General features: G+C 39.3%; 1 protein-coding gene across 1 annotated transcript in view; it reads left to right on the plus strand.

Annotated features, from left to right (window-relative positions):
- Nucleotides 1–27,793, plus strand: part of NELL2 (neural EGFL like 2) — a 137,779-nt gene that overhangs the window by 90,456 nt on the left and 19,530 nt on the right. The window contains exons 14-15 of the mRNA XM_088530377.1: nucleotides 6,530–6,652; nucleotides 8,886–8,981. Coding sequence (XP_088386503.1) covers nucleotides 6,530–6,652; nucleotides 8,886–8,981 — 219 coding nt within the window. The remainder of the gene's footprint in view (nucleotides 1–6,529; nucleotides 6,653–8,885; nucleotides 8,982–27,793) is intronic.

Here is a 27,793-nt window from a genome sequence, read left to right on the forward strand (position 1 = left end):
CTCAGTTGTTCTTCTGAGCAGTTACTAAAGGCTAAGGGAGAAGGCTATGCAGACATGCAAAAGTGGATTCCTTTTGATAAGCCAACAAAATATCTTCATTTGTGAATACTTCTGATTTGCCCTTCTGTGGGTGTCAGCCGCAGAGCTCCTGTGGAAGAAACCCCGTTGGTCACAGTGTTGTTCATCTGGGGACTTTGTTGCAGACCTGCTTTGACATAAATCAGTGTCCCACAGTTCCCGTTTAATTCACCTCTTTTTAAACTGAAATAGCTGAAGCTGCACACGTGCAGAGCCTGAATTCCAGCCCATTCTCGTCTGTCCTCAGGAGTCTCCGCCATGTCAGGGCTTTCTCCAGAGCACTCTTGACTGCAGAGACAGACTCAAAGAGAAGGGCACGTGTTCTTGGTATTGCTGTCTCTCAATAAGCATTTATTCAGCTTCTTTAATCCTTAATAGCTGCCAATAATATAAGTTCCCCTGTATATCTTCTTAGTATTATAAGTAAGTATAACACAATCCTGGAGCAATACGACCCCTCAGAATAGATATGAAAAGGGATACTGGGGTTTGGCCCCAACTGGATTTTTTTTTGCTAAGGTTTAGTTACAGTCTTCTTGTTTCTCTTTTTTTTTTTCCGTGCCAAAATTGGAATATATAACTAAGCTAATAAATAAAAGAGAGAAGTAGACATCTGGATGAGATGATGGCAGCTGTTCTCCCTGAAGAACAACAGTGGACTATGTAATTACAGTCAGAAACAACATTTCAGAAAGCAGGATGGTCTCTAAACAGCTCTTGAGAAAAGAACCTACACATGCCAGAGCTATTTTTATTATCATCATAATTAAGAGAAGAAAGTAGGAAAAATTTTGTACCCAAGTTCAAAAAAATAATTGTTTATATCTCCAGTGAAAAAGTAGTAAAAGAACAGCATGGGTAAGGAACATACAGGAGTGGATGAAAGTGAAAATCAATCAAGAAACAAGATTAGCAGTGAGGAGACCTTGCCTTTCAGGTCCCCAGCCTTGAACTGAGGACAACTGCTGGTGGTCACTGATGTTGAAGTCATGAATCATTAATTAATGAAGGGCAAACCATGCGGTTACTCTGAGTAGTTAAAGTACAGATTCAATTTTGTATTTAAATTGCAGACATGCAGAAAAATGAAATTTGTAAGTATACTTGTAATAGAAAAACAAACCATTTCATCAATAAATTTATTCTCTTTGAAAGCAGTGTGCGTTAACTGAGGCCTTAGATAACCCTGCTAATTAGAGTTTAAACTAGTTAATGTGAAGTCTTTAAAGAAATGAACCATCTGTCACTTCCCAAATGATCTTAATTGAATAAGTCTTCTAAACTATCAATTTAATTAATATAAATTTTTATCTTGTACAAGAACAATATGAGGAAAAAATCCTGCAATTAAGATGAACTGTGAGCAGATATTTAGGTGTAACTCTTACCTGTTGTCACTGTCAGAATAACAGCAGGTCACCATATTTCTATTGATTATACCAAATCAATCAGAAGGAGTTCAACGATTCAGAGACATCTTAAGGAGGAAATATCTAAAATATTCTGTTTTGTATACATACATATATATATGTGCATATGTATATATACTATTTATATATATATACACACATATAAATATATATACACACATATATGTAAAGTATAAATATATATATATTTAATGTAATTCTGGTTCACAAATTCCTCACTCAAAAATGAATGTCTTTTGCATGACATTACAAGAATACAATTGGAGAAGCATATTTTATTTATATATTTGTGTTCTTTTAGGCATTTCTGTGTTTTAAGTGTGGATATAGCTCTTATTCTCCCATGCTGTTAGTGAATGGCTTGGAATACCTATCAGCGTATTACTCTTTACCCGTTAGTAGCTGAATGTGCAACTCAGGTGTAATCCTGCTTGCTGCTGGATATTGGATTTTGTTTGTTGGTTTCTTTCTTTTTCTTTTTTTCTTAGATGCTTACAAAATTTGGATGCATGAGATAGATAGATAAATATTCAGGAGTTGGTAAAACCTTATGATACACAAGCAGAATAATGCATAGCAAATGCTATACAGGTTTTCTGTTTACTTTTAACCATGGAAAACACATTAGGAAGGGCAGAGAGGCTGAGCAGCACTAGGGAAATAAAAGAAGAAAGGTAATATACCTCATAGAGAGCGTGTTACCTGGTTCAGAAGGATTCTCCAGACATCTAATAAAATTGATGAGAGATGCCCAGCAGACGGGCACTGTCATCACAGAGTGTAGGAGTTAGTGGGTCTGCATCAGTTCACACCAGCAGGGTCTTTCCTTAGGATGCTGCACTTCACTGTGCATATCTTCCTGTTAACCTGGATTGTTGTGAGGAACCATTTGCTTAATTTATGTTCCACACCTTCAAGAAAGTCTCTGTCTTTTTTTTGGTATAAATTAATATCATCTTTGTCAGACAATCCACATGAAATAGTCCCAAAGTGTATTTCAAAATGAATCAAAGTAAAATAAAGCATGTGTGTGTATATTTTTAAAGATATCTAAATATATTTATATGTACACATGTGTGTGTAGGAGCTGTTTGCTGCAACATAAATGCAAATAACTGAGTCATGTGCTTTCTGCATTTCTGTAAGTCATCTGTGTCTTGAAAGCTATTTAGTGAAACATTCATATGTATTTACAGAGGAGTAATAGCATTTTTTTTTTTATTTTACATTTAGAAAGACCTTATTCAAGAGTTAGTCTAGCCAACATGAATACTGTATTTAAGTCTTCAGTCAATTCCTAAGCCAGAGATTTTATGAATTTTAATACTGTTGAGCATGGAGTCCTGGCCAGTGCAAAATGGATTTTAGATGTGTTAGATAACATTGCTTTAGAAGTAATCATGAAACAGTACATTTGGTCTTTTGGGAATATCAGTTTATGCAAATTCAGATTTGTAAATCATTAAAATCTCTCTGTGAAAGTAATTTTTTATTTCTTTGACTGTGTAATGCTATTGTACCTGGGCTCCCTATCATGGCTGTGATGTGCAGGGAAATGAGCATAAGGCTTTTGTTACATCTGTGTCAGGTTATTCCTAAAGACGCTTGAAATAAGCAGGCTCAGCATTGCTTCTTGGAGCATCAGAAATGTGTCTGAGCAGTATTTACGTTTCTAAACAATGCAGATAATGTTTCCGTACTATTTTTGAACATAAAGTAGAAGAAAGACACCATACTCATGGTTCTTTTTAAATTATTCTTTTATAAATTGCTTTTTCACTTCTTTGTAACTTATGATCACACCTGCTTATGCAATTCCTGGTTTGCTACTGAAGATTGCTGAGCTGAGTTTCTGTAATGTCCTCTTCATTTAAAGTGACTTCCAAAAGTTTTATTTGAAAGAAAAAAACAAAGTAATAGGCATGAATCTATGAACAGTTATGAACAGAGGCACCCTTTTAATTACAATTGAATACTTCTATATTTAATAAAACTGGACAGACATACGTTATAACAAACAGAGAGTTATGGAAAAGCAGTTTTGAAGATCTCTCCAAAACCGCATAGTGTACCATGTATGTTTTGTTTGCGCTGCTAGCTGGAACTGAAACAGGGAATATGAAGCAGCAATACATCTACATGTTTTTAATTGTGTGGTTAATTCACATGATAAAAGACAATAAATCTAGATAGGATGTGAAATATACTTGCTGATTCTTTTCCTATCATTTTAAAGTGTCTATTTCTTTAACAGAATTACAATTTTTCTTTTTATTCTAAGACATTTTTTCCAATTTAATGACATGTAAACTTCAATCTCAGAATCGTTTATCAAAACCATGAATTTTTCATAAGTCATTAATGCTTGATTTAAAAGAAAAATAGACCTGAAGTTTGAGCAGGTAGTCACAGTTGTAGAAGCGATGGATATTTTGATAATAGTACAGTTTTGATTACGTGCTGGGCCCTCTTGCTGAAATGGTAGCAGGCGTCCTCTGAAAGCTCTTTTACAGAAGGGTATGAGATGCTGAAGTTTCTTACTGCCAGATCAGGGAACAAGGCATTTTGCCTTTGAATCCAAGCTGTGCTACGTAGCTGCTAAAAGGTTAAAATCATCTATACCATTCCCATATATAAAAATGCACGTGCTTAATACCTTGTTGCCTTGGAAACACGAGAGCAAGTTTGGCAAAAAGGCCGCGCCAGCCTCCCTGCCTTTGGCTTTCAGAGCCCTTGCAGGCTGGTGCTTCGCGCCGTTCCCTGCCAAATGACACTTCCTCTTGATGAGCGGAGCTGCTCTGCTCTCACGCCCTTATCCACCGCAAAGAGAGGCGGTGTGTGCCAGGGATGCGCTTGCATCCCCAAGGGCTGTGGCGGCCGGTCACACTTCTTGTTCAGTGTGACACTGAATTTGCCAAATTCAGTGTTTTGAATCAAATCGATCGGTGTAATGTATTGTTGTGCGTTCCCTACCCGCTGAGACACCGGCCGTGCAGGGTCTGCTGCTGGATGCGTACTGCTTCTCGTGCCTCCACAGTTCATATTGCCTGTTGTGTGTGTAATGGAACTTTTAAAAACGAGAAAATAATCAGTATGTATTATTTAAATGGCACCACAATAGTAACACAGAAATCCAGAGTGCTATTGTAGCTATTGTAGAGACTTGTAGCTAATTTATGTAATTGTGACTTTTTTGTTGTTTTATGAAGTAATCTAACAAAAGGACTGTTTCAGCCAGCAGAACAGTTACACTGTGGCAGGGGATTAGAATAAAATATTTTAACAGGAGTCTAATCGGGCCAGATCTTTTGCTGAACATTAACAATTTTAGTTACCATTCTGAGAGTAAAGGAATTAAATCTTATGCTTCAGGATAGAGGCCTGTAGCCCAACTCTGCTGCACTCAGTAAGAGACTTGCTCAGAAGGTGTGAGGGCTGCTAACCACAATATGGTGATATAAGAGACTCTTAAGTTTATAAGAGTGGCATCAGACAAGTGTTATATAAAACAAAACAAACCCCCCCTGTGTGGTATTTAAAATTAGTTAGCTCTATTTTGATGATTTTTCATCCTTTTTAAAAACCGGTACTTGCCATTGGTAGAGGTCAGTTTACAACTTTTATTGGATTAGACATATAGGTCCATTTGGCCAGTTATATACTCGTGTAATTTATTGCTAATATTGAAATAGCAAGCTGAACATTTGCGTAGTGATTTGCAAACATCAACAAAATGATTTTCACAACCACTCTGTGAGGTATATTTAGGATTCAGCTCTTATTTGGAAGCTGGAAGATTCAGAGCAATGTGAAATAACCAAAGCCAGGCAGGAGAGAACATCCAGTACCAGATTTCAAACTTGGGTCAAATAGATAGACAGAATAAGCATAAGCTAAAGTAATAAAATCTGTTAGACCGTGGACAGAATGATGGTTGTGGAAGCCTCACTCACACTTTAGTCCATGTCTGCTGACTGAAATAGTGTAATTTTTATTTTCACCAAAATGTTCCATTTTCCTGAAATAAAAGATTCCAGAAAGTCTGAAATTATTTATGGTTAGATAAATTAGATAAAGTGCAAGGAAGATTTCCAGCAGGCCGAAACATTTCATTTTGTTGCATTAGAACTACGATATTTCATTTCAAAGATGATGGATCAGTTTATGTGACATTTTGAAATAATAACTTAGAGCATCTTATTTTTGAATTATGTCATCTTATTTTGGAATTATGTTTTGCTTTTATTTTTCAATTGCAAGCTAAAATATTAAAATGTTGAGTAACCTAAGCACTTACTATATATATATGTATTTTAATTTCCAATTAAGCAGTGCACTTCAGGTTAACGCAAAATCATACTTTCTTTCTTGTTCATTTCATCCAAAAAGTATTATTTCCCCAGTATGTCAAAATTTAGTTACCAAACTGAAGATTCAGATCCATTGAGCACTGGTGCCAGATGATGAAAGCCCCATAACCCTGAGCAGAAGGTGGATATTTGTTTTCAGTTTACTTAGTTCATCTGGATGAAGATGAGAGCTGTGCACACCACGAAGTGACGGGGAGTGTGGGCTCCATTTGGAAGTCCTGCCTTGTGCTAATGGCATTTTTTGCAGTTTGTTTGTGTGACTGACACCATGAGTCAGCTTTCTGAAAGAAACCCTGTGAATCCTGATTAAGATTAACCTGCATGAATAAATTGTATATTAGATCTAACATACGGATTTGTAGTATGCTAGTCATTTTTTGGGTGAGTGTTTACAGGTACACTGTAGCCAACATAGAAAATGTAGTGATGGTAGCTCCCCATTAATGAAGTGGAATTATGCTGCAACACACTTATACAGATGTGTGCTAAAAATGTATACCCTTGTTCATTCCAGAGTTACGTGTTCACCTAGCGCTGTCTTCAGAATCTACTGCTATTCTTGTCTCTTTTTAACACTGAAACCTATATAAATCTTTTATTTTGTTGTGTATGCAGAATTCGAGAACGTGCTATTATTGTTTCGTTTTTCAGAGCATGATGAGTGTATCACAAACCAGCACAACTGCGATGAAAACGCTCTCTGTTTCAACACCGTGGGTGGGCACAACTGCGTTTGCAAGCCGGGTTACACAGGCAACGGGACCGTGTGTAAAGGTAAGCTGGGGAGGGCCCTGCGGGCAGCAGCCTTTCAGCTGCGTGAGTTCATGCCAGTCTGTTCACAGACTTGAAGATGACAGACAAAATACCAGACATTTTGGTTCTGTGCCTCTTCATGAGTGGACATAGAAACTTTGCAATTTACCCTTCATAGTAATTTGAGGATGTTGCATATATAGACAATATGTTCTAAACTTTGGAGTCACTACTTTTCATTTCTGCCCCAAGTCAAGTTTCTATAACTGCTACCCCATTCAAACAACCCAGTGTTACCAACAAAATTACAGTTGTGCAAATATTGTCAAATCTACATTTTCCACTGTCAGTCATTTGATGTTTTGCTGGAAGATTGTTTGGTACTCTCCATAGTAAATGAGAAAAGCAGAAAAGCTGGAGCTGCTGGCTATTTTCTAACATTGCCATTCACTGGTGAAGATCAAAAAAAACTGTTAACCGTCTCAGATGTTTTTCTAAAGGTACAGTGCTGCTTTTATAATTCCTGTTGTATTTTGCATCAGAGGAGGTAATGCTTGGTAACTGGCCCCAAGTTCTCAGAAGTCTTCAGACTCCTCACACAGGATTTGGGAATATCTGACAGTACAGGTAGTACAGCTGTGATGGAACTGGCTCAGCAATGAGAAATGATCTAGCTGCAGCAGTGGCATATGCAGCATTCCCTGAAACTGCACCTCAATCCTCCCATCTCTTGGATATCAGAATCTATCTGTATTCCATAGATGCATTCTTCTGCTGTGTATTATTGAGGCTAAGCAACCCAGTATTTCTTTAATTCATAAACATAATTAAGATATTAGTACTAGCCATTCCTTCACTTTAGTCCTAGTATACCTTTTTTTTTCTTCCTGTGCATTCCTAATATATATGAGCTCTTTGTAAAACACAGTACCCTACCTACTTGCAGTCAAACACATGTCTAGAGGAGAAGCTCTCAGCCAGCACCCCTGTTTCTGCTGTTGTCTGTCTTTTGGGATGTGAGAGAAAACACCTCAGGCTGGGGAGGTTAAAATCCAGAGCCACTCGGCTCAGAGGAGCCCCCAGTCTGTGCGACTGAGCCCTGTGCTGTGCTTGGGAATAGTGCCCAGGCCTCCTGTTGAGGATGTGCCCCTTCGCACACAGGTGTTGGTTCAAAGAAGGCTGCCTAAGCATAGAGCAGCATTCAGCTCTTCCACATTCCGGCTAAGATGTGATGCAGATGTAATGTTTCAGAGGGCCCCACTGCAAAGGGAAAGCTTCCCTCCTTCTCTTCTCGGTATTGAAAAGAGAGTACACAGGGGAAGGCTCCGAGACTGTGTATCCTGTTCTGAGAAAGGTACGTCCCTATAGCCCTAGTTTGGATGCTGAAGGCTTGCAGAGAGCTGGGTGCACCTCTTGACCGCAAATGCAGGGTAACCCCAATCCTCTTGGGCAGAATTTCACTCTTCACATTGGTGATAACCTTTATCCACTTAGTTTCACCCTCAGTTTTCCTGTGTAATTTCTTGTGAACACAGCATAGCTCACTCCATAGTACAGATACAATCAAAGCAATTAAACAGCTGCCATATTTTATATCATAGCTGGTTGCATTCATGTGTCAGCAGAAGGAATTCTTGTAGGCACACACTTATTGACAGCTGTATCTGGATAATGTTTCACTTAAATATGCGAGCGCAGTTTCTTAGATTCCAATGTAAGACAAAGAACAAATCCAAGGATCGACTTCAAACTGTGAATGGTCAAAGTTCTAACCTCTTTAAAATCCCTTGAAGCAAAACTACTCTTTTTATTGTTTAGATCTAATTGCTGAATTTAGGAATCAGGTAGGCCAGATAATTTACTGCTTAATTGTGCCTGTTAAGTTCAGGCTTTTATTTGGGAAGCAGTGAAGAATAGCAGTGCCCTAAGCAGGGTCTGTTGCTATGGAAGATGTTCCCTTTCACTGCTTTCCAGTGCATGGGAAGACGCACATATGTGGGCTGTTTTCTTCAGATGATTTACTCTAATCTCCCTCTTCATCTTGTCAGACCATCTGGCCAATGAGGCAGGGGGGCTATAAACCATCTCCTCATGACCTCTATCCTTAGGTGAAAACAGCCTCTGTGCTCAGCACTACAGGACTGTGTTTTGTGTCACTCTGCTAGAAGCCCAAAAAGTTGTGCCTCTGCACAAGTTGTGGAGTGTAATTTTATTAATTCCTTCTTAATCATATATTCTGCTTTTATTATTTCAGCATTTTGCAAAGATGGGTGTAGGAATGGAGGAGCCTGCATTGCGTCCAATGTGTGTGCCTGCCCCCAAGGCTTCACTGGGCCCAGCTGTGAAACTGGTAAGATTATAATCGATTTTATGGTGAAGATAATCCTGGAAGGATGCTTGAGGTAATCCAAGAATAAAGGAATGTTTAACTGTGTGTCCCTAAAAAAAGGAGCTGCCACTATGTTTCTCACTTGTCTTATATGCCTCCAAAGAGCATGTATTACAATAGTTCTAATTAGAATCAGTGATCACAGAAATTAGAACCTGAATTACGACACCTTGAGTTCTGATATTCCATAATTAAGATTATTATATACTTGCTTTTCATCTCAAATAGCCTTTGGTATCTCCTACAAACAGCAGATAACATGCGCCTAGAAAGAAACCACAAAAAACTGATTATTTCTGTGCTTTAAACTTGCGACTGGTTCACTAGCCAATCTTCCCTTGCATTCTTATTTAAAGATATCTTTGATTAACTCAGCAGTCTTTACTTACAGCCAGATTTCAGTGTTCTTATTATTCTTCCTTTCTCTTACAGGCATTCTTTCCTCTTCTTGATAATCCTGAGAATGGCAGTATCACAGAGCCATGTTTTAAAGTTTTATTTTAAATCTTGGTTCTGTGCAAATTACAGCAGCAGGCACTCTGCCCAGTGGACTGTTAGCATACAGTGTTAATATTTAGCATCTCGAGTGCCTGTAAATAATTTCTCAAAGTTCAAATGAGCAATTTTGGCACCTTTATTTATTCCTGTAAAATTTTTGAATACATTCTAGCAGTACCTGCCTTCAGGAGGTGAAGGGAAAAAGCTCTCTCAGATTAATTGGCTTCACTATGCCTAATAAAAGGGCAGTCTGCCACCAATGATTGACTATTGTTGCCATTCTATATTGCTTTCAATAAATCTTACAAACAGAGGAAAGGAGGTCATTTCGGCAAGTATTGCTTTCATCTTACTTGTAAACATGTCTAGTTTAATGAAAAACAAACTGGTCCAATTTCTGTATTCTCTGGTCCATTTGAGAGGTGAAAAATACGATTGTTTTCATTGTTCTGTATTTGAGCGGATGTTACCTCAATGCGCAAGGGGGGTGTCATGTGAAAAGCAGCATCCTGATTGTTAATCTATTTCTAGAAATCTGTCAAAAAGGCAAGTTTTCGAGTATTTCTCACTATTTCACAGACTGGAAATGATGTGGTGCAGAATATCAGGTCACTTCACAATAGTGTTATGGTTTTGCTGGAAGACTTTTTTTTGGGCTGAGGTAATGCTGAAGTATAAAAATAGCTACCTTGTTTTAGTGGTTTGTCTTAAATGCTTCTTGCAGCTATTCTTCTGCTATCAGCCAAGCAAACTGAGCACACAGTTTTCTGGGCTAAGATTCATCTTTACTAGATTTACATGCCTATCATCTGACTTGTGTGCATGAGAAACATTCTTGCTTTGTTTAGAAGGGAACCCATGGCCGCTCTGTTCCCAATTTAGGGAGTTCAGATGAAGGCCTGAAGTACCTGAACCTGAGTAGGTTCAGGTCAAAATGACTTTCTTCACTTCTACACTTGTCAATGGTCTAACTGCCCTTCTACCCTTCATGAAATATATAGGAGGGGGACAGCGGGGTTCACTGGGCTTGAATGCCTTTGGAAACTTAACACAGTGTTTTCTGAATATCTGATTTCCATATTTACCATCACAGTTTTGACTGAGAGCTAGTGTAACCATTGTCATTTGGAGCCTGCATGACAGCACCAAACAAGTTTTGCAAGAGGAGGCCCATCTGTAGTTCAGTGGACCTTCATCCACTAAGGAAAACTTGAGCTTGAGAGAGCTCACTCCAAGTGAATATGACAGTATCCAGTTCCCATTAGGATCAACTGGTCAAGCCATTCATATTACAAATAATATTCTTTATGAGCAGTTACTTCATCTCCAAAGACATTTTTACCCTTTCTAGGCAGATATCTTTAGTTGTTAATACATACAAGGAGGGAGAAGGATTGATTTAAAGATGTCAAATCTATTTTTAAATTACATTACTTAGCTCTGTTTATGCCACATTATATTTAAGAACTGCTTAATTGAGGATTCTCGATATTCATAACTTAAGATAAAAAAAGTAATTTTCTTACATTTAAATGGAATTTCCTTTTTTTCAATTTGTTCCCATTGACTCCTGTCCTGTCACGGGGCACCACAGAGAAGAGTCTGGATCCATCTCCTTCACCTTCCCACAACCATGTATTTATATACATTGGTAGGATCCCTCCTGAGCTTTGGCTTTTTCAGGCGAAATATCCCAGCCGTCCCAGACTCTCCTCTTTCAGGTGTTCCAGTTCCTTAATTATCTTCATGGCTTTTTGCTGGACTTGTTCCAACAGATCCATGTCTCTTTTTATGGGAGAGTCCAAGACTGGAGGAAAACGTGGTCTCACCAGTGCTCAGCAGCGGGGAAGGATGACCTCCCTCAGTCTGCTGGCGATGGTCATGTTAGCACAGCCTAGGAGGTTGTTGGCCCTCTTTGACAGAAGGGCATATGGTTGGTTCACATCCAACTTGTTACCTGTCAGGACCAGCAGGACTTTCTCTGCAAAGCTGCTTTTGAGCTAGTCAGCCCCCAGTCTGCACAGGTGCATGGGGTTATTCCTTCCCAGGTGCAGGACTCCACATTTGCTTTGGCTGAACTTCATGAGGTTCCTCTCTGTCCATCTCTCCAGCCTGCTGAGGTCCCTCTAAATGGCAGCATAGTCCTCTGGCATATCAACTGCTCTTCCCAATATTGTAGCATCAGCAAACTTGCCAAGGGTGCACTTTCCCCATCATTAACGAAGACGGTAGACAGTATTGACCTCAGTCTCTGCTGCTGGGGACAACATTTGGAGCTGGTCTCCAGCTGGACTTCATGCTGCTGATTGCAGCTCCCACCCTGACAGTTCAGTTTCCAGTTCTGGTCTATGAAGATGTCATGGCAATGTCGAAAACCTTACTAAAGTCAAGGTGAGCAATATCCACTTCTCTCCCCCCATCACTGAGCCAACCTTCTCATCTGACATTTCCCCTTCATACATCCTTGCTGACTACTCCCAGTCACCTCTTTGTCCTTGATATGTTTGGAAATGGTTTCCAGGAAAATTCGCTCCATCACATTCCCAGGAAATGAAGTGAGGTTGGCCAGCCTGCAGTTCCCCAAATGCTCCTTCTTGCCCTTCTTACAGATATTAGTGACATTTGTTTTCCTCCAGTCCACAGAAATCTCTTGCTCTCAAGAACTGGAAGCTGTCATTGCAATCCCTTGACACATCCCATCAGGCCCCATGAACACATGTCTTTCCACTTTGTTTAAATGTTCCATAACTTACTCTGCTCAGGGTATGTTTTCCATGCACCAGCCTTTCCCATTTGCCTCAGGGTCCTAGGATTACTGAAAGCTGGTCTTAACAGTAAATACCAAGGCAAAGAAGACATTGACCACCTTGGCCTTTGCCAAGTCCTTTGTCACCAAATCCCTGCCCCTTTCCATGTTCTTCCTAAACCTTTTTTTTTTTTTTTTTTTTCCTTTACTGCTGAAAAGTCAGTGGAAGCCCTTCTTATTGCCTTTTACCAGATTCACCAGATTCACCTGATTTTTGACTTGCCTAACCCTGTCCCTGGATTCTTGAACAGTGTCTCTACATTCCTCCCCAGGCCTTGGAGGGTTGATGCTGTCCCTGCTTAGGTCCTGCTGATGGAGCTGGTGCTCAGATTCTGTTGTAAAATCAGGGCATTGACTTAGATCAGGAAAAAGCCAGAACTGGAAAAACTGGGGTTACTAGTGTGCAGAGCACCCCTGAAACGTTCGGTGAGGCTGAGGCCAGCAGAGACCTGGCCTGTTTCCTTAGCACAGTGTGCGTTGGGAAGATAAATCATCCATTGATGAAAAATGCATATGGGAATGGCTCGTGATAATAGACCAGTCCTTCTGGCACCAGTTCAGGTAAATAGTTGTTGAAGTCCCTACAGCTGTTGGCTTAGAAGCGAAAAGATACAGCCTTGAAATTAGATTGGGCCAGAGGTGATCAGACTAGCAGCCCCTCTGAGCTTTGCAGTGGAGCAGAGAGGAGAGGAGCCCGTGACGGATGGGGAGCAGCTGAGGGGGAAGTAGGCAGCCTGTCTCTGATGGGGAAGTCTGAAATCTTCTAGAAAAATTACCCTAAGACTGAACACAATTTCAGGGCAAGAACATCCCTCCATGACTCAAAGCAACTTCCTGCCGGATTAGCATTGGAAGCTTGTTTGTGTTATAGCTGTAACTCTTCACCCTAATGACACGTCATTTGCCACGAGAAGGGTATGCCACATTCTTAAATACAATCGTTTTTTAAAAAGAAATTAAGCCTTGTGTAAGCACTGTAATGGGCATTGCATTTCATAAAGGTTTTTGCTTCCCAGTGGATCCTTCTGAGTGTCAGAAGGAACCACTGCTTTCTCAGTAACATAAGGATTAGAATCAGCTAAGACTGTATGTTAGTCGGCTGTTATTTTTTGTGAGAAGAGGTAGTCTCTGTGAATGCCTTGCAGTTACTGCAGCTGTTGCAAAGCTTTGGAATTATTTATCTGTTGGAAATGGTTTAGATTAATCATGGCCCTTGCCTTGTTGAAATGGATCAATGGAATAAGGGAGCAGAGGCAAGAATCACATGCAGATATTTCAACCTCTGGCACTTTTTGTTTTTATTGGTAATAGAACATAAAAATGAGACATGGGAGAATTCCTGTTTCTCTTCCCAAGGGAACCAGACTGAAGTAATGTTAATGCTGGATATGCAATCACTGGCTTAGGAAAGGAGAGGGAATATGTGTAAAAAAAAAAAAAAATCAAGATCTAGAAGATACAGTAAGAGCCCAGTAGAGCACAGTCATCCTCTCTATAGAGAGCTGAGATGACCAAGGGAATCTTAAAATGTTTGTGCCTGGGGTATATTTTCAAAATACCCGACTTATTAGTGTCTTTTTTTTTTCATTACAAAACTGTGTTTTTTTCAGTAGACATTTTAGCTGTCTTAAATTGTATTTGGAAATTGTTCTATGTAAGAATCCAGCATAAAATGACTTTGCTAGAGCTGCTTGACACTGCTGTAACTCCCCTTTAATTGGATGACAGAATTTTAGCAGTGGATTTTTCTCCTACTATATATGTATATATGCCACAAGACTGCTGATTTTTTCTTTTTGGCAGCTCCTCTTTGAGTTGCCACACACATTTTATGCTTTGAGTATTCCCTGAACCATTTTTTAATTATGATGTAAAATTAAATAGTGATGTTTGACTACTAGAGTTTTGATATAGGTTGGATGGAAACATATGGCCTTTTTTTGGATTACAGGTTGCAATTTGCATTTTCAGATAGTGAACTTCCCTTGGATATCCTAGGAATCTTGTCCACCTACTACATAACAATCAGTGGCAAACTACTGAAAATAAATTGGCACACAAAACTATTATATTTGAAAAAAACCCCAACATTCAGAACAAGCCGAACTTACAGACTCTACATTCATTCAGCCATAAGTTACTAGTAACAGTTTGAATAATGAAATGGGCATCTGAATTTAAGATCACCCTCTTACCAGAAATCACCAAATTTGAAGAAAATATATTATTTGGCTCCTCTCCATGATTTTTACTTTTTCATGAATGGAAAGCTCAAACAAAAATAAGTAGGTTTTGGGAATACTTCATGGCAAGTGAAAAAAAAAATATAGCTAAAACAATTTATTGTAACTTCACTTAACATTTGTAGTTCCAAATATTAAAATACAATGCAGATGAGTGATTTGGCTAGCTGTATGCTAGCCAGCCAGACCTCTAATGATTTATGCTACTTTCTTTACCAGCTAGATGTTTCACATACATAACTGTTGCTCTTTTCAGCAAATTCCAATTCATTTCTTCATGTGCAATGACCATGATAATAGCAGGCTTTGCGTATTGCTGTTCCAAATGAAGCTTGTGAAAATCTTTTAATTCTGATACCCTAATTGTTAGAGAAATAGTTTTATTGATATTGGAACAGAAATTGATGTCAAAGTAAGCAGAAAGCTTGTTAACTTGGCTGATATTGCTAAAAGCCGATTAAATATTTTAGTATTTCTAACACCACAAGTTTAGGCCCTTGCTTGCTGGTGTTCGGCTAAAATAACCACAATCAGGTTGAGGCCAGGTAGACTCTGAAAGCTAAAAACTTTGAGACAAATGGCATTTGAAGCCATCGAACCCATTGTAAAAGATCTGGAATTACTCTTAAACTGAACTCCTAAAAGGAGAACTCTGAAAAATTCCTGGCCTCTAATCTACTGAAAACTGTCTGCAAGTTGGGAAAGTGTCATGGACAATTTCATGGATACAATGTACAAGAGCCTGCACTAATGCAGTAATAGGAGTGCCCTTAAAGAGCTGATGGGACCACTTAGGCTGCAAACTGGGATAAGGAAGTGTAACACACAAGCTGCTTGAGCAGGCTATTGGGATTCCTAATTCCTGAAATCTTCATGGGCTTGGGGGCTTTTTGATGAAGAAGAAAACAAAAGATGGGAGCAGGAGGAAGGCTTTAGAATGAATAGTAAGGTGTGGGCTGTCCAGAGCAATAGCTGTAGGAAGAAGTGTGTCAATACTCTATGCCACTGCCTGGTTGAATGTCTGCTGCAGCTCATTGGTTTTCACATCTTGTCTGACTTGCTCCCTCTGGGATTTTTGTTCCACTGATGGTGTTTACATGTGTGCTGGAGGTGGTGGTGCTTGCTTTTTACAGTGCCAGATCTGAAGTGAAAAGTGGAACTTTGGTCCTGGTGTCCTGAGAAGTCAGTTCCCAATTTGGGGGAGGCTTCTAAGTTTGAGGTATAGGATTTAGAGGATATTTTCAGCCAGTAGTGCATCAGTGGTATTTTAAAGGCCTGACTTGAATTTACAGGGGTAAGAAAATGCTGGAGTTGTCTACAGATTCTGGATACAATTTTAAAAAGCAAATAGTACTTGAGCCTCACCTGCAGTATACTTTTTGATAGATCTTAATGTTCAGTGAATTGGGATTCATCACATTCTGAAAGTCAGGCTTTTTCAAGTCTGGCATTTCAACTTACTACAAGTCACTATCAAAGCTGGTAAGCTACTTTAAACTTCTGTCCTCAGTGGAAGCAGAAACAAAACAACCCACTTTCTCCCTCCCATGAAAAACAAAGAAACAAACAAACCCCCTATAAACCTAGAACAAAACCCCCAAACTTGTGCTGTTATCAACCATGTCCAAATTGTTTGTGGGCAGCAGAGATCTGGCTCACTTGCTGGGCTGCATCCTTGATGGGCACTACAGGTGTCCTGAAGTTGTGCCATCGGGTCGCTGTGTGATGCAGGTCTCCAGCTGTGTAAATGAAGAGAGATGTTGGAGCTGACATGGCCAGGTTGTTACAGGACCTAGCTACATGCCCAGTCCAGACCTGGGAAGCTGCAGTCATTTATCATCCAGAAATTATTCCCAGAGCGCTCCTCCTTTCCTTTGTATGCCTTCTGGCTCCCTGCCCTATGGAGATTTGGGTATGTTGCATAGAAGGTCAGGAAATTTGGCCTTTTCTGCCGCAGTTCAAGTGTAGGTGCTCATCAAAGATACAAAGTTCTCAGTTTCCTGTTTAAGGTGGTGTAGCTAACACTTGTAAAGGTAAATATCTGACCATACTTTCTATTCTCAGGGGCTGAATTTCTGTAATAAAAACACTTCTGAGTTACTGCATGCACCTGCATTTAATTAGTATTTTCTGTGGTTTCCATTTCATCAGAAAGAGACAGGACCCAGCTGCTAAAAATAATTAGATGATGTTGCTGAGGATGCTGAAATATATTTTTTTTAACTTGTGTCTGAAGAATACTCTTCAGCTTTGTTACGTGGCGTCACTACCCAACTGTACAGATTGGATTTAAGATTAGGACTGGAGCAGAGCCCTGGCCTTCTCAAAGTTGGTAATTTTGTATTTCAGAGGCAGGAGCAGTGTTATTTGAGCTATCCTTGGTTTAGCAAGGTGATGCGTATCACTAGTCTGCTTAGTGATGCCCCATCTGCTCTCCACTATTCCGTTGTAAAGCTGCTTCGCTGAAGGAAAATCAGATAGTAAAAATACAGGCAAACTCATGGGAAGAATCCTATGCTATCAACTTCTCTGTCTTCTTTAAATGTAGTAGCTAATTCTAGTTCAAAAGAATGTTATCTCGTTGATAATTTTTAACACTGAGGTGCAGAACACTGATGCTGAATTTTGAAATGAATACTTTGTTTTGAGCTCCTATTACTGAACTACAATTGCGTAATGGGAAACAAGCCTCTGTAGGTTTTGTTGGCTTGAGAAAAAGTTAGGAGGAAGTGACTGCATGAGGTGTTTCCTTACAAAACCATGTCAGCCATCTGATTCATAATATTTCTGCTCATCTGGTGAGGTGGCATCTGGAGTATTGTGTCCAGTTCTGGGCTCCACAGTACAAGAGGGATGTGGAGCTGCTGGAGAGAGTCCAGCGCAGGGCTACAAGGATGATCAAAGGCCTGGAACATCTGCCCTATGAGGAGAGGCTGAGGGAGCTGGGCCTGTTCAGCCTGGAGAAGAGAAGGCTGAGAGGGGACCTGATCAGTGTCTATAAGAACCTCAAGGGAGGCAGTGAGGAGGATGGTGCTGGCCTCTTTTCAGTGGTGGCCACCGACAGAACTAGAGGAAACAGCCAGAAACTGAAGCATCAAAAGTTCCACAGGAACTGAAGGAAAAAATTCTTAACAGTGAGGGTGACAGAGCACTGGAACAGGCTGCCCAGAGAGGTTGTGGAGTCTCCTTCTCTGGAGATCTTCCAAACCCGCTTGGATGCCACCCTGTGCCACGTGCTCTAGGTGACCCTGCGTGTGCAGGGGGGTTGGACTAGATGACCTCTAGAGGTCCCTTCCAACCTTAAGCATTCTATGGTTCTATGATCTTATAGTTGCAAAATTTATAAATGCTTTCAAAATGAGAAGGAATTTTTTGTGATTTGAACAAGCACTAGCAGGGTGTGGGCTAAAATCACCATGCTGATTTACACAGTTGACTTAATGTAATTTCTCTATTGCCATAGGTGAAATGGGTGAAAACTGCTATTGGTTTATTTTCCTTACCTGTTTTTATGTAGTTAGACAAAGGTGTTTTATTAAAAGCATGAAGTTAATTCAAAATTAATATTTTGTCCTTTTTTGCCATATTCTATTTGTCTTGGATTCTTGACACACCTGATAAAAATAATTTTTTTCCCAGCCAAGCTCTCTTCTCATATCCTTGTATTCAACTGATAAAGTTCTTACTTGCATGGCCTTTTGCCTTTGCATCTGATTCATTTTCTGTTATCTGTCTCTGCCAAGAAACAATGGCAACAAGCTCTTATGTCCATTTGGACATAATGTAGATGTAGAAACAACATTTTGCACCTAATGACCACAAACTGACGCACCAAAAGTTCCACAGGAACTTAAAAATTTCTTAACAGTGAGGGTGACAGAGCCCTGGAACAGGCTGCCCAGAGAGGTTGTGGAGTCTCCTTCTCTGGAGATCTTCAAAACCCACTTGGATGCAGTCCTGTGCCACGTGCTTTAGATGACCCTGTGTGTGCAGGGGGGTTGGACTAGATGACCTCTATAGGTCCCTTCAAACCTTAAGCATTCTGTGATTCTGTGGTTCAGAGCATTCTGGTGTCTGTGACTAACCCTAAGGAAAACATGGACAGTGAAGCTTGTTGTTGTGCTTGCTCTTTAATATAGACTTGGGTAACTAGTCAGACCTTGTGTGAGCAGTAGTCCTATTAAGCAGGAATCCAGCTGAAGGAACTAAAACAATATGTTCTTAACTTTATTCATAAATAATTTTCCTTCCCCACAACTAATTAGTATTCTAGGTGAATAGCTGCCTAGTCCAACATGTATAAAAATAAAACAAGTTTCTTTTACAAAGTAGGAAATGTACCAGGGCTTAATAAAAGATATGCTAGAGCTGGTTTTCAAAGGAGACTTTACCACATAAGGACCTCAAGTGTGGTGCATTTTTCTAAGCTAATTAAAAAGTGCTCATGAAAAATATCTTGAATTTGCCTGACTCTAAAGTCACTGCAAAGCATTTAGTATATTACAACTTAAGGAACACTGCGCACTAAAGACGCAAATGCTGCAATCTCTGCTTTTTTAATTGGGCACCAGGTGCTCTTAAGAATGTGGGAGAAACTAAGTAGAGTCAAAAGTTTTAACTCTTTCCTGACTCTACTTGTCTTTTGACTGGCATCTCGGTGCTGGAGTGTAGCAGAGGCAGGGTACAGGACAGCTTGTGGGATGCATGATACAACATTAGCCTTTCTCCACTGGATGGCTGTAGGTGGCAAAGGACATGTCCCTCACACAGTCCAAAACATAAATGTGCCAACAGACAAGTATAGGTTGAAGGAAAGGCTGAAGAAGTCATCCTGACGCAAGATGAGAGCTGATGATTGCAACTGGATGATTACATTTTGCAAGAGGAACATCTCAGATTTGATGGTGGTTCTAATCATTTGGGAAGCTGGTAAGCTATGACCCCTCTGCAGAGTTTGTTAAGTAGTCTGGCAGGAAATAGGTTACAAAAAGAGGTTGTCCAGGCCTATCCTATCTATGTGCCCTGTGGCGTGTCTGAAATTTCTCCATTGATTCGTATAAAGGATGTGAACTGTTTTCTTCCCTCAGCCCAAATGAGTTTAGAAGAAGCTTTTCAGAGAGTGAAGAACAATAAACTCTTGGACAGAGTTTCTGCTGGGACTGTCCTCCGAGATTTTTTTTCTTTTTTTTCCTCGCATAAAAACTAAAGAGGATGGATTTAAAGGCTTTCATTCATAAAATGGCTTAAAACCCCCTGGCACTTACTGATCATAGTCTAAGAGTAACTTTAGATTCAAAAAGCATTGTCACTTATGAGAGAAAAATGCTGCATGTTCCACAATGCTGATAAAACACAGCCAGCTGTAAGTGTTGGCTGACAATTCCGTCACGCTTCAGCTAAATACCAGCAAGTCAAAGCAGACGTCCATATTTTCTGGGAAGTTCAAGAAACAACAAAAAGGAAAGCAAGCATGACTACCAATTCAATTGTAGGAGGGAAAAGCTCAGCTAACACTTGGAGAATGAGGCTTTACTACAAGGAATGCTATATTTCAACAAGGCTAATTAAGACTGTAGAAATATAGGTAAATGCAGGCAGTAGATGCATTACAAACATGGCATATGTGATATGTATATGCTCTATATAGGTGAAATTATGAAATTTAATGTATTGGTGTAAAAAACAGTGTCCTGTACAGAAAATATTAATTGTGATCTGCACAAGAACAAACAAACAAACAAAAGGACAAATTAGTATCAGTGAGTATCCTTGTTGCTTGTACAATATGTCTGTGCTGCTGAGCAAAGTAGGCAAGGGAGTAAGGGCTAGAGGTGCAGCCTTCATCAGTGCAAGTGAACTCTGCTCCTGTCTCCTCAGAACAGCTTTGTCTTTTCCATGGTTCCTATTCCCTGGGCTGTTGCTTTTCCCCCAGACATGCCTGGGCAACGTCACATGCGATACGTACGGAGTTAGTTTAATTACTAGAAATTATTCGCTAGAGCATTTTGTAGGCAAACAAAAACAACATAAAGGGGAAAAATGGCTGATATAAGCACTTTTTTCCTATTTCACAGATGTAGAAATCAAGACACATGGCCAAGTTGACTAGATGACAAGGTTTGTGTAAGAAAAAGTCAGTGGCAAAAGTCCAGATAAGATATAGGTCCTTCCATTTTTTGCTCCTCTTGTTCTTCTGTACAAAGAAATCAATGTCCGAGGGAAGATAAAGTGTTTTTATATAACATTACTCCAGAAGGAAAGCTCAGCCAATTCATAAAACCTTGACAAAATATGTTTCCCTTGACTTTTAGAGAGGGCATTTTCTAAAATTGTTAGCTCATTAAATTGGAGAAAAAGCTTTAAAGTTTCTATACTGTAAACAGATGAGATTTGCACCAAGCCACAGGAAAAGCCAGGGTTCTGTGAATGAGAGGCTTTTTGCCTGGCTGCAGTGTGTGGCAGGGAGGTCACGCTAATCCCAGTTATCACCTGTATTTTTCTGAGATATGAGAAATGAGTTCAAAACGAGCAGAGAGGCGATGGCTGGTGGCTTTAGAAGTTTGGAATGTTTTACCTTGCTTCCCATTTTTTATTTCTATTTACTCCTAAAACTCTGACAGTGATTAAGCAAAGGTGCCCATAAGGAATTTGGTGAACTTTCTAGATCTTTCTGCATGAACCTTGCTGCATCATCCTTTCTGTTTTGTATCCTTTCCTTTTTATTTACATTTTTCTTGCCTGACACACTTTCTTAATTGTGTATAATTATTCTTTTTTTCCCTCTCAAATTATTTGTCACTTTAAATTAAAAAAGACATATTTTTCTCTGTTGAAGAGACAAATGCCAACACTTACCTTCTTGTATCTACTTTAGCTTGTAAAGCACTACGTTCCTGTCTGTAGCAGCTTTTTAAAAAGCATTTGAGAAAACAGGAAAAGAAAAGGAGAATGCTAAAAGAGAAGTTTGAGGACAGTATTTTTTTGTTTTGTAATGCAAAAATCAAAATATATCTTGGAAGGATTTTAATGCATCCACAACTTAGCTTTTTTATTATTTTATTGTGAGAAAGAACCTCCTGTACTAAACATGCAAATTAAAAATTCAGTTAGGTTCTTAAAATACTGTTGCCTATAAATAGAATGGGAATTGTGCAGCTAGACAGTGTTATGATAAAATATCCTTCTCATATAAGGAAAATGAAGATGACCTTCATAACTCACTGTAAGCTCTCCCTTTTATGAATTATGACCCATTCAACTATTAGTGAAATTAAAATCTATAACACCGCCAATCATTGCACTGTATCCCTGTGGAGCCCTTTCTCTTCCTGTCAACTTGAGGGAGTCTGCAATCTCTGCAGATATACACCAGTGATATGTTTATAGCCCAAGCAAAGAAAGAGTGTGTTTGCTCCATTTCTCAGTGGTTTTGTACAACCTCTGCATGATTTTGTGCTTGAAGAACAGCAACGTAGATTGCTGGTCACTGGGCTGAGAGTCGTGGTGGTAGGTCACCACGTCATGACAAATGTAATTAAGCAAAGGTAGTTAAGACTGCATGACATTATGCATGCACACACATAGTATACATGACACCCTGCAGCAGAAGACCAAGCCGAAATCAGGATGTCAAATCAAATCCAAGACAAAACCTGGCTGAGTTGTTGTATGGGGGTCTAGTTTGTTCGTTTTGCTTTAATGCCCTCTGAACTTGAATCATTGTAAGTTTTGTTAATTCATATTAAAAATGAACTAAATTTTGCAAAGCTAGACTAGGTTGAATCGCTGGTTCAAAGACACAGAAGTTGCTCTTGCATCTCACAGTTATCAATGACTTGATTCCTCTGACTTGATTTTGTCCCCTGACAAAATTCTTCCTTCAGTGCACTGTACAAGGAAAGCCTTCCTCTCACTCTTCACAAAAGAAAGCACCTGACAAAACTATTTTTTCTCTTCCAAACAGATTAATCTAGCAATTTTCTTTAAAACTGATTGTTGTTATCTATTAACTGATAACATTTTTAGTGAGTAGCTCTAGTGCATTAGTCTTATTTCTAATATCTGCAGTTGGAGCTAAATAGCTTCCCAAAACTAATATGTAACTCATATGTATTTCAAATATGTATTTCAAGGCATGCAAGTGATTTTGGTATTGTGAGGTAGATAATTAGTTTTGTTTCTCAAGGCAGGGCTAACAAGGAAACATAAGCATGTACTATTTTGAGAATGAGTTGCTATCCTGAGAATTATGGCCAAACTGAAAGCAATCCCATATCTTAGTCAACATCTGAAAACAGAAACCCAGTAATGACTCAGTTTATCTAACTCTGATGGGGATTGGCATAAGCAGTTTCACAGGATCTCATGGAAAAATATATTCCTTGCAATTTTTTTTAACTATTCAAGCATGTACCTAGTTCATCATGGTTAATTAGGTGTTCTGAATTATCATCTTCAATTGTTGCAAATGTCATATCCTTTGATGGTGTTGGCTGCATAAAATAAGAAGCTGTCTTAGTTTCAGTTATCTGTGAGGTCTGTGATTGATCAATTTTTGACAAGAAAGAATTGTTAGCAGGGCTGCATGGTAAAGCAGTCAGTGGAAAAATCCCTTTCATTATGTTTCTATCTAATTTTGGAGAGCCGCCACTGCCACACATGAAATAACAACACGATTGAATTTCCTTTTGCTGGCATTTAGCAGGACCTATGGGGGTGTATAGAAATCAATGGGGGATCAGGAGTCTGGAAAATTACCTACTTGAAGAATTAATGAACTATAATTCCATATTACATCCTCAATCACATTTTGCTTCCTTTTCATTAATGGAACAAAATTAGTTTTCCATGGACAGGGTACTCAAAAAGAAAAAAAATAAAATGCAATCATGCTCTTGCTAGGATGAAAAGAAAAAAAAGACCTGCTTCAACAAAAAGTTTTCTTTTTTCGTGCAGCGTGACAGATGGAAACTTATGTTGAAGAACATACCTGCAGCATTGACACAACCTGTTGAAGTAGTTTTTAAAATTACTTTTATAGCCCTTGTTATGGGGTTCCTACCTTTGGAGCCAGATTATGGTTTTAGGCTGTTTAATCTGAACTTCTACTAGAGCCACAAAGGTACAGAGATGGGAGCAGCCAGTCCAAGGCATGCAAGAGGCATTTCTTCCTGCACTGGCCTGATCCCCTTTCCAGAGGAGCAGGGGAAGGAAAGGCCATCGTCTTCACTGCTCTTCAAAGACTTTATCTGAGATAGCTTATGTTTATCATGCTATATGGAAAAATTTATCATGCTATATGGAGCAAATTCTCATGAAATTAGCCTATGCCAGGATGAAGGAGCAGGTGACTCTTCTCTTCGCTGTACCCCACAAGCCAACTTTAGTCCTAATAATTTAAATGTAAAATTCAATGAAATATTGGAATACAAATGCAGGGAAACTCAAGAATATTCCATAGTTCAGTGGGAACTTTGTGGGTGTTCATACAGTGAAAAGCATGTTACAGTGGTCAGGGTCTGTTTTTGTATCTTTAAAGAGTTACTGGAAGCTGAACAAATCCGAATGAGAGTCTAAAGAAAATCAAGTTCCAGAACTTTTATTAACCAAGGAAGAAAATTCCTTTGGGAATCGTCAGCAGCAGCAGCAGTGTTAGAAGAAAGGAGCTCATCAGCTTTTACAAAACAGATTTAAAATGCATTCTAAACAACTTTGGTTTTATGATATAACTGATATCTCCCTGGATTGTTTCATATGTCCCAAATTCTGTATTCTTCTTTTTTATCTTTCTGCGTGATGTTTATATGCCTGCAATGTACAGGAATGTAGGGAGGCAGCAATCCCAAAGGCTGATATTTTGTTTTGGCACCGAGATAGCTCTAGTATATTGAACCAGTTTTAGGCTGTTATGTTTCTCCAGTGGGACCTGATTTTTACATAAGATCTCAAATCAAAGGTCTGATTGAACAGCAAGGTCTTCTCAAGTATTGTCATATTAGAAATCTTCTGTTACTTGAAATCCAACCAAAACACTTTTTTTTAAATGTAAAGAGATGAGGACTCTAGAATTTGCAGTAGATATAATGAACTCTTTTCACAACCACTCCAGAAAATGGAGTTATGACAGCAGATATATTACACAGTTTAGTGAACTTTGATTTGGTCCTACTGAATAAGGTTGAAGCCTTTTCCCTATTGTGTATGTACTTATTAAAATCCTATAACCCAAATATCCTGTTAATCCTACCAAGCTTGAGCGTTAAGTCTGAAAATTTGGGATGTGGTCTTTTGTACCCAGGCTGAACGTAACACCCTTGAAAGCAAACTTGATATATGCAAAAGCTTACTATGGTCTGAGTATTTCAAATATACCTATGAAAGAGCCTCGCAAGCTCATCTTTATACACAGCTTCATAGTTAGTATGTCCCATGACCACTTCCTCTTCCGTGATGTGTTTTGAAGGGATACTTCTTCCAGCATAGGCACTTTTCTTTGGGATACAGGTTTGGGATCCAGGGCTGGGGTGTGGGTGACTATGGAGGTTAGCCTTAGACTGGGAAGCTGTTGCCTTTGAAATGAGATTTCAGACTCAGCCTAATTCAGCACTGACTGAAACTATGGAGTTTGTTGGCTGCTTGTTATTCTTTAAAAATCTATCTGGTGATGATAGCACTGGGGCAGATGTTACTGCAACTGGAAGTGTCTGTTACTTGGCAGTCTTAGCAGACTACTAGATGCCATGCTGTCCCAGAAAAAACTTCCAGAAAGGAAATTACTCAATTCTAAATATTCACAACTTTGAATCAGTGGATGTTTCTTTCTTGAATGGAAAGGACTTTGAGGCTTTGGTTTAGAACTGGATAAAGAGGTTTATGAAAGAACAGATTTTAGAACTGAATTGTGCTCTCTGTAACTTTGTGCTTGATGGTGATATACAGACCTTTTAGAGAGGAGGATTTGGTGATTCATATTTCAGTCTTTAAGTGAGAGCAATGTAAAATGGTGTAACTGCCCCTCCTCTTCCCCCACACCGTGGTTCTTTGTTGAGTGCAGCTTGGCACACTAGAGAGCTTGGGCCTATCGCTGGATGAAAGAGCACAGCTATCTTTCAAATTGGCAATTTTATAGCACTTTCAATCTTCAAAAGCTCTTATTATACAAAAATTCTCTAATAATATTCATCAGACTTCTGGCTTTTCTTTTTTCATACTGTACCGGTGGATAATTTGCTAATGATCTTATTTGACTCTTCAGGGAGCAGAGTTTTCGCAGTCTCCCTCAGAGCAAGGGGTATAATAGCTATAACTGTTGCCACAGTTCAGGAAATGAGTGATTCAGAGGTGCAAAAAAGGTGATTTGGGAGAACAGGTCTTTTTTTTTTTTTTCATCTCGAGCCGAGCTAGTTGCATATCCTCCTTACTTTCAAAAAGCCCTGGGTGTTATGACTATTTTATTAGAGTGGGGCTTCAATTAGCAAAAATCTGAGGGTTTTTTTCCTGGTTGAAAAATGGGCAGCATAATATGGAAATAAGCACGTTGGCTGATTTCAGTTCAGGAAAAACACACAGAGGAAAAACTGAATAATTTAAAAGCAAACTGCATGAAACATGAATGTGTAATATTGAATTACGCTGCTTTGTGGCAGTAGGAGATGCGTGCTATTGCTTTGAGCACATTCACAAATTCTGTAACGTAGACGGAGTCCTGATGTTTTCCTGATGTTTTGTAGTGCTCACCAGTGTCATATGTGTGTGTTCTTCAGACACATGGTTTCAAGAGCGGGAATCACAAGGCTTCTGCCCTGCAAATTCCCCAGGGTGGAAATGCAGCCGGACAGGACGGGAGATGCCCAAGTGCTGTGCTGCGCTGCCCGTTGTGGAGCTACTCTCCAGCCTGGGGGGGTGCAGGTTACTTCCAGCTTGTGTCAGTTTTCCTTTTTGTTTTGAAGCTGGCTACTCAGCAGTGAGATTTGGGAGATTTGGTATGTGCAATTTTGCGTTTATACCAAAAGTAGAAAAAATGGAGAAAATAATGCCTCTGTGATAGTCAGTGGGAATTCTGCCATCAATTTTGATGAGACCGGTGTTGAAGCTGTAGACCACGCGCGTTGAACCTTCACACAGATGAGGCTCTATTTTACTTCCTCGATGAGGTGCTTTCATTTTTTTTTCTCCTTTGCCACTGCTATTTCTATCTAGTAGAAGAAAAGAGCTTGCATATGCAGAATAAGATGTCCAATTTGTGTATTTGCTTGTAAATACCTGCTACTAAAAAGGGCTGTCACTTCTTCTACTTAGAAACTTTAATTTCTTTCAAAAGTGAAAATATTTCACTTTTCAGTAACCTCCTGCTATAGAATAGTATTTCTTTTTTTTTTGTGCCTTTCTAGTACATCATCAAACAGGGACTTCATTAGTGCTGTTAATGTTCCATATAGTCACTGATATACCGTAGCCGCTGGCCAAGCAAAACTTCAGTCGTTTTTTCTTCTCCTGTCAGCTCACACCTCTGACTGAGCAGCTGCAACATGATTCATCGGAGGACGTTTCACCATAGGAAAGAGAAAAATTATTTCTGGCTGCTTTGCCCATACTAATAAGATCCTTTCAGTTGTAGATCCTTTCGCAGCACTTCCTGAGCCATGCTATGCCCATTTGAAAATAGAAATCCTTTTATCCAAATGTCAAGAAAATTTTCCATGAAATCAGTGCTTTAGCTGTACAAAACACATTTCTGCTGCATTTTCTGGTTTAGCAGATTTGCAAGAGTTATTTTGTGCCATTACAGTGCAAGTCTCTACAAGAGATAACCATCAACATTACTTGGAAGATTTAGAAATAAATTTTGTACCTAACATTTATTTTCTGAAACCCATCAGCATATGCTGTTAGATCTTTTGCATAAAAAATTAGTGGTGAGGAGGTTTGGGGGGATATCTTGTTTGCTGCATTTAAAGGAGAATGGACTATTCAACACCAGTGCAGGAGTGGTTCCGATGAAGTGGTTCGTGTGCAAACAATCTGTCAAGAATATTTCTTAAAGACCAGCAGTGTGCTGCCACCAGCACTTTTCCATAGACATTCTTACGTAACTCCACTCAGCAGCTTTGCAAGCAGCCATAACAAAGCCAGGGGAATATATTTCTTTGTTTATTGGCATCTGATGAAGTGTTTCATTCCAAGTAATATTTCTTGTGATAGAGGTTTGTCAGATAAATACAGAAGAG

The sequence above is a fragment of the Tinamus guttatus genome, unplaced genomic scaffold (assembly GCF_059628265.1).
Source record: "Tinamus guttatus ecotype Peru unplaced genomic scaffold, ASM5962826v1 Tinamus_guttatus_pri_ptg000368l, whole genome shotgun sequence".
Taxonomy (NCBI): domain Eukaryota; kingdom Metazoa; phylum Chordata; class Aves; order Tinamiformes; family Tinamidae; genus Tinamus; species Tinamus guttatus.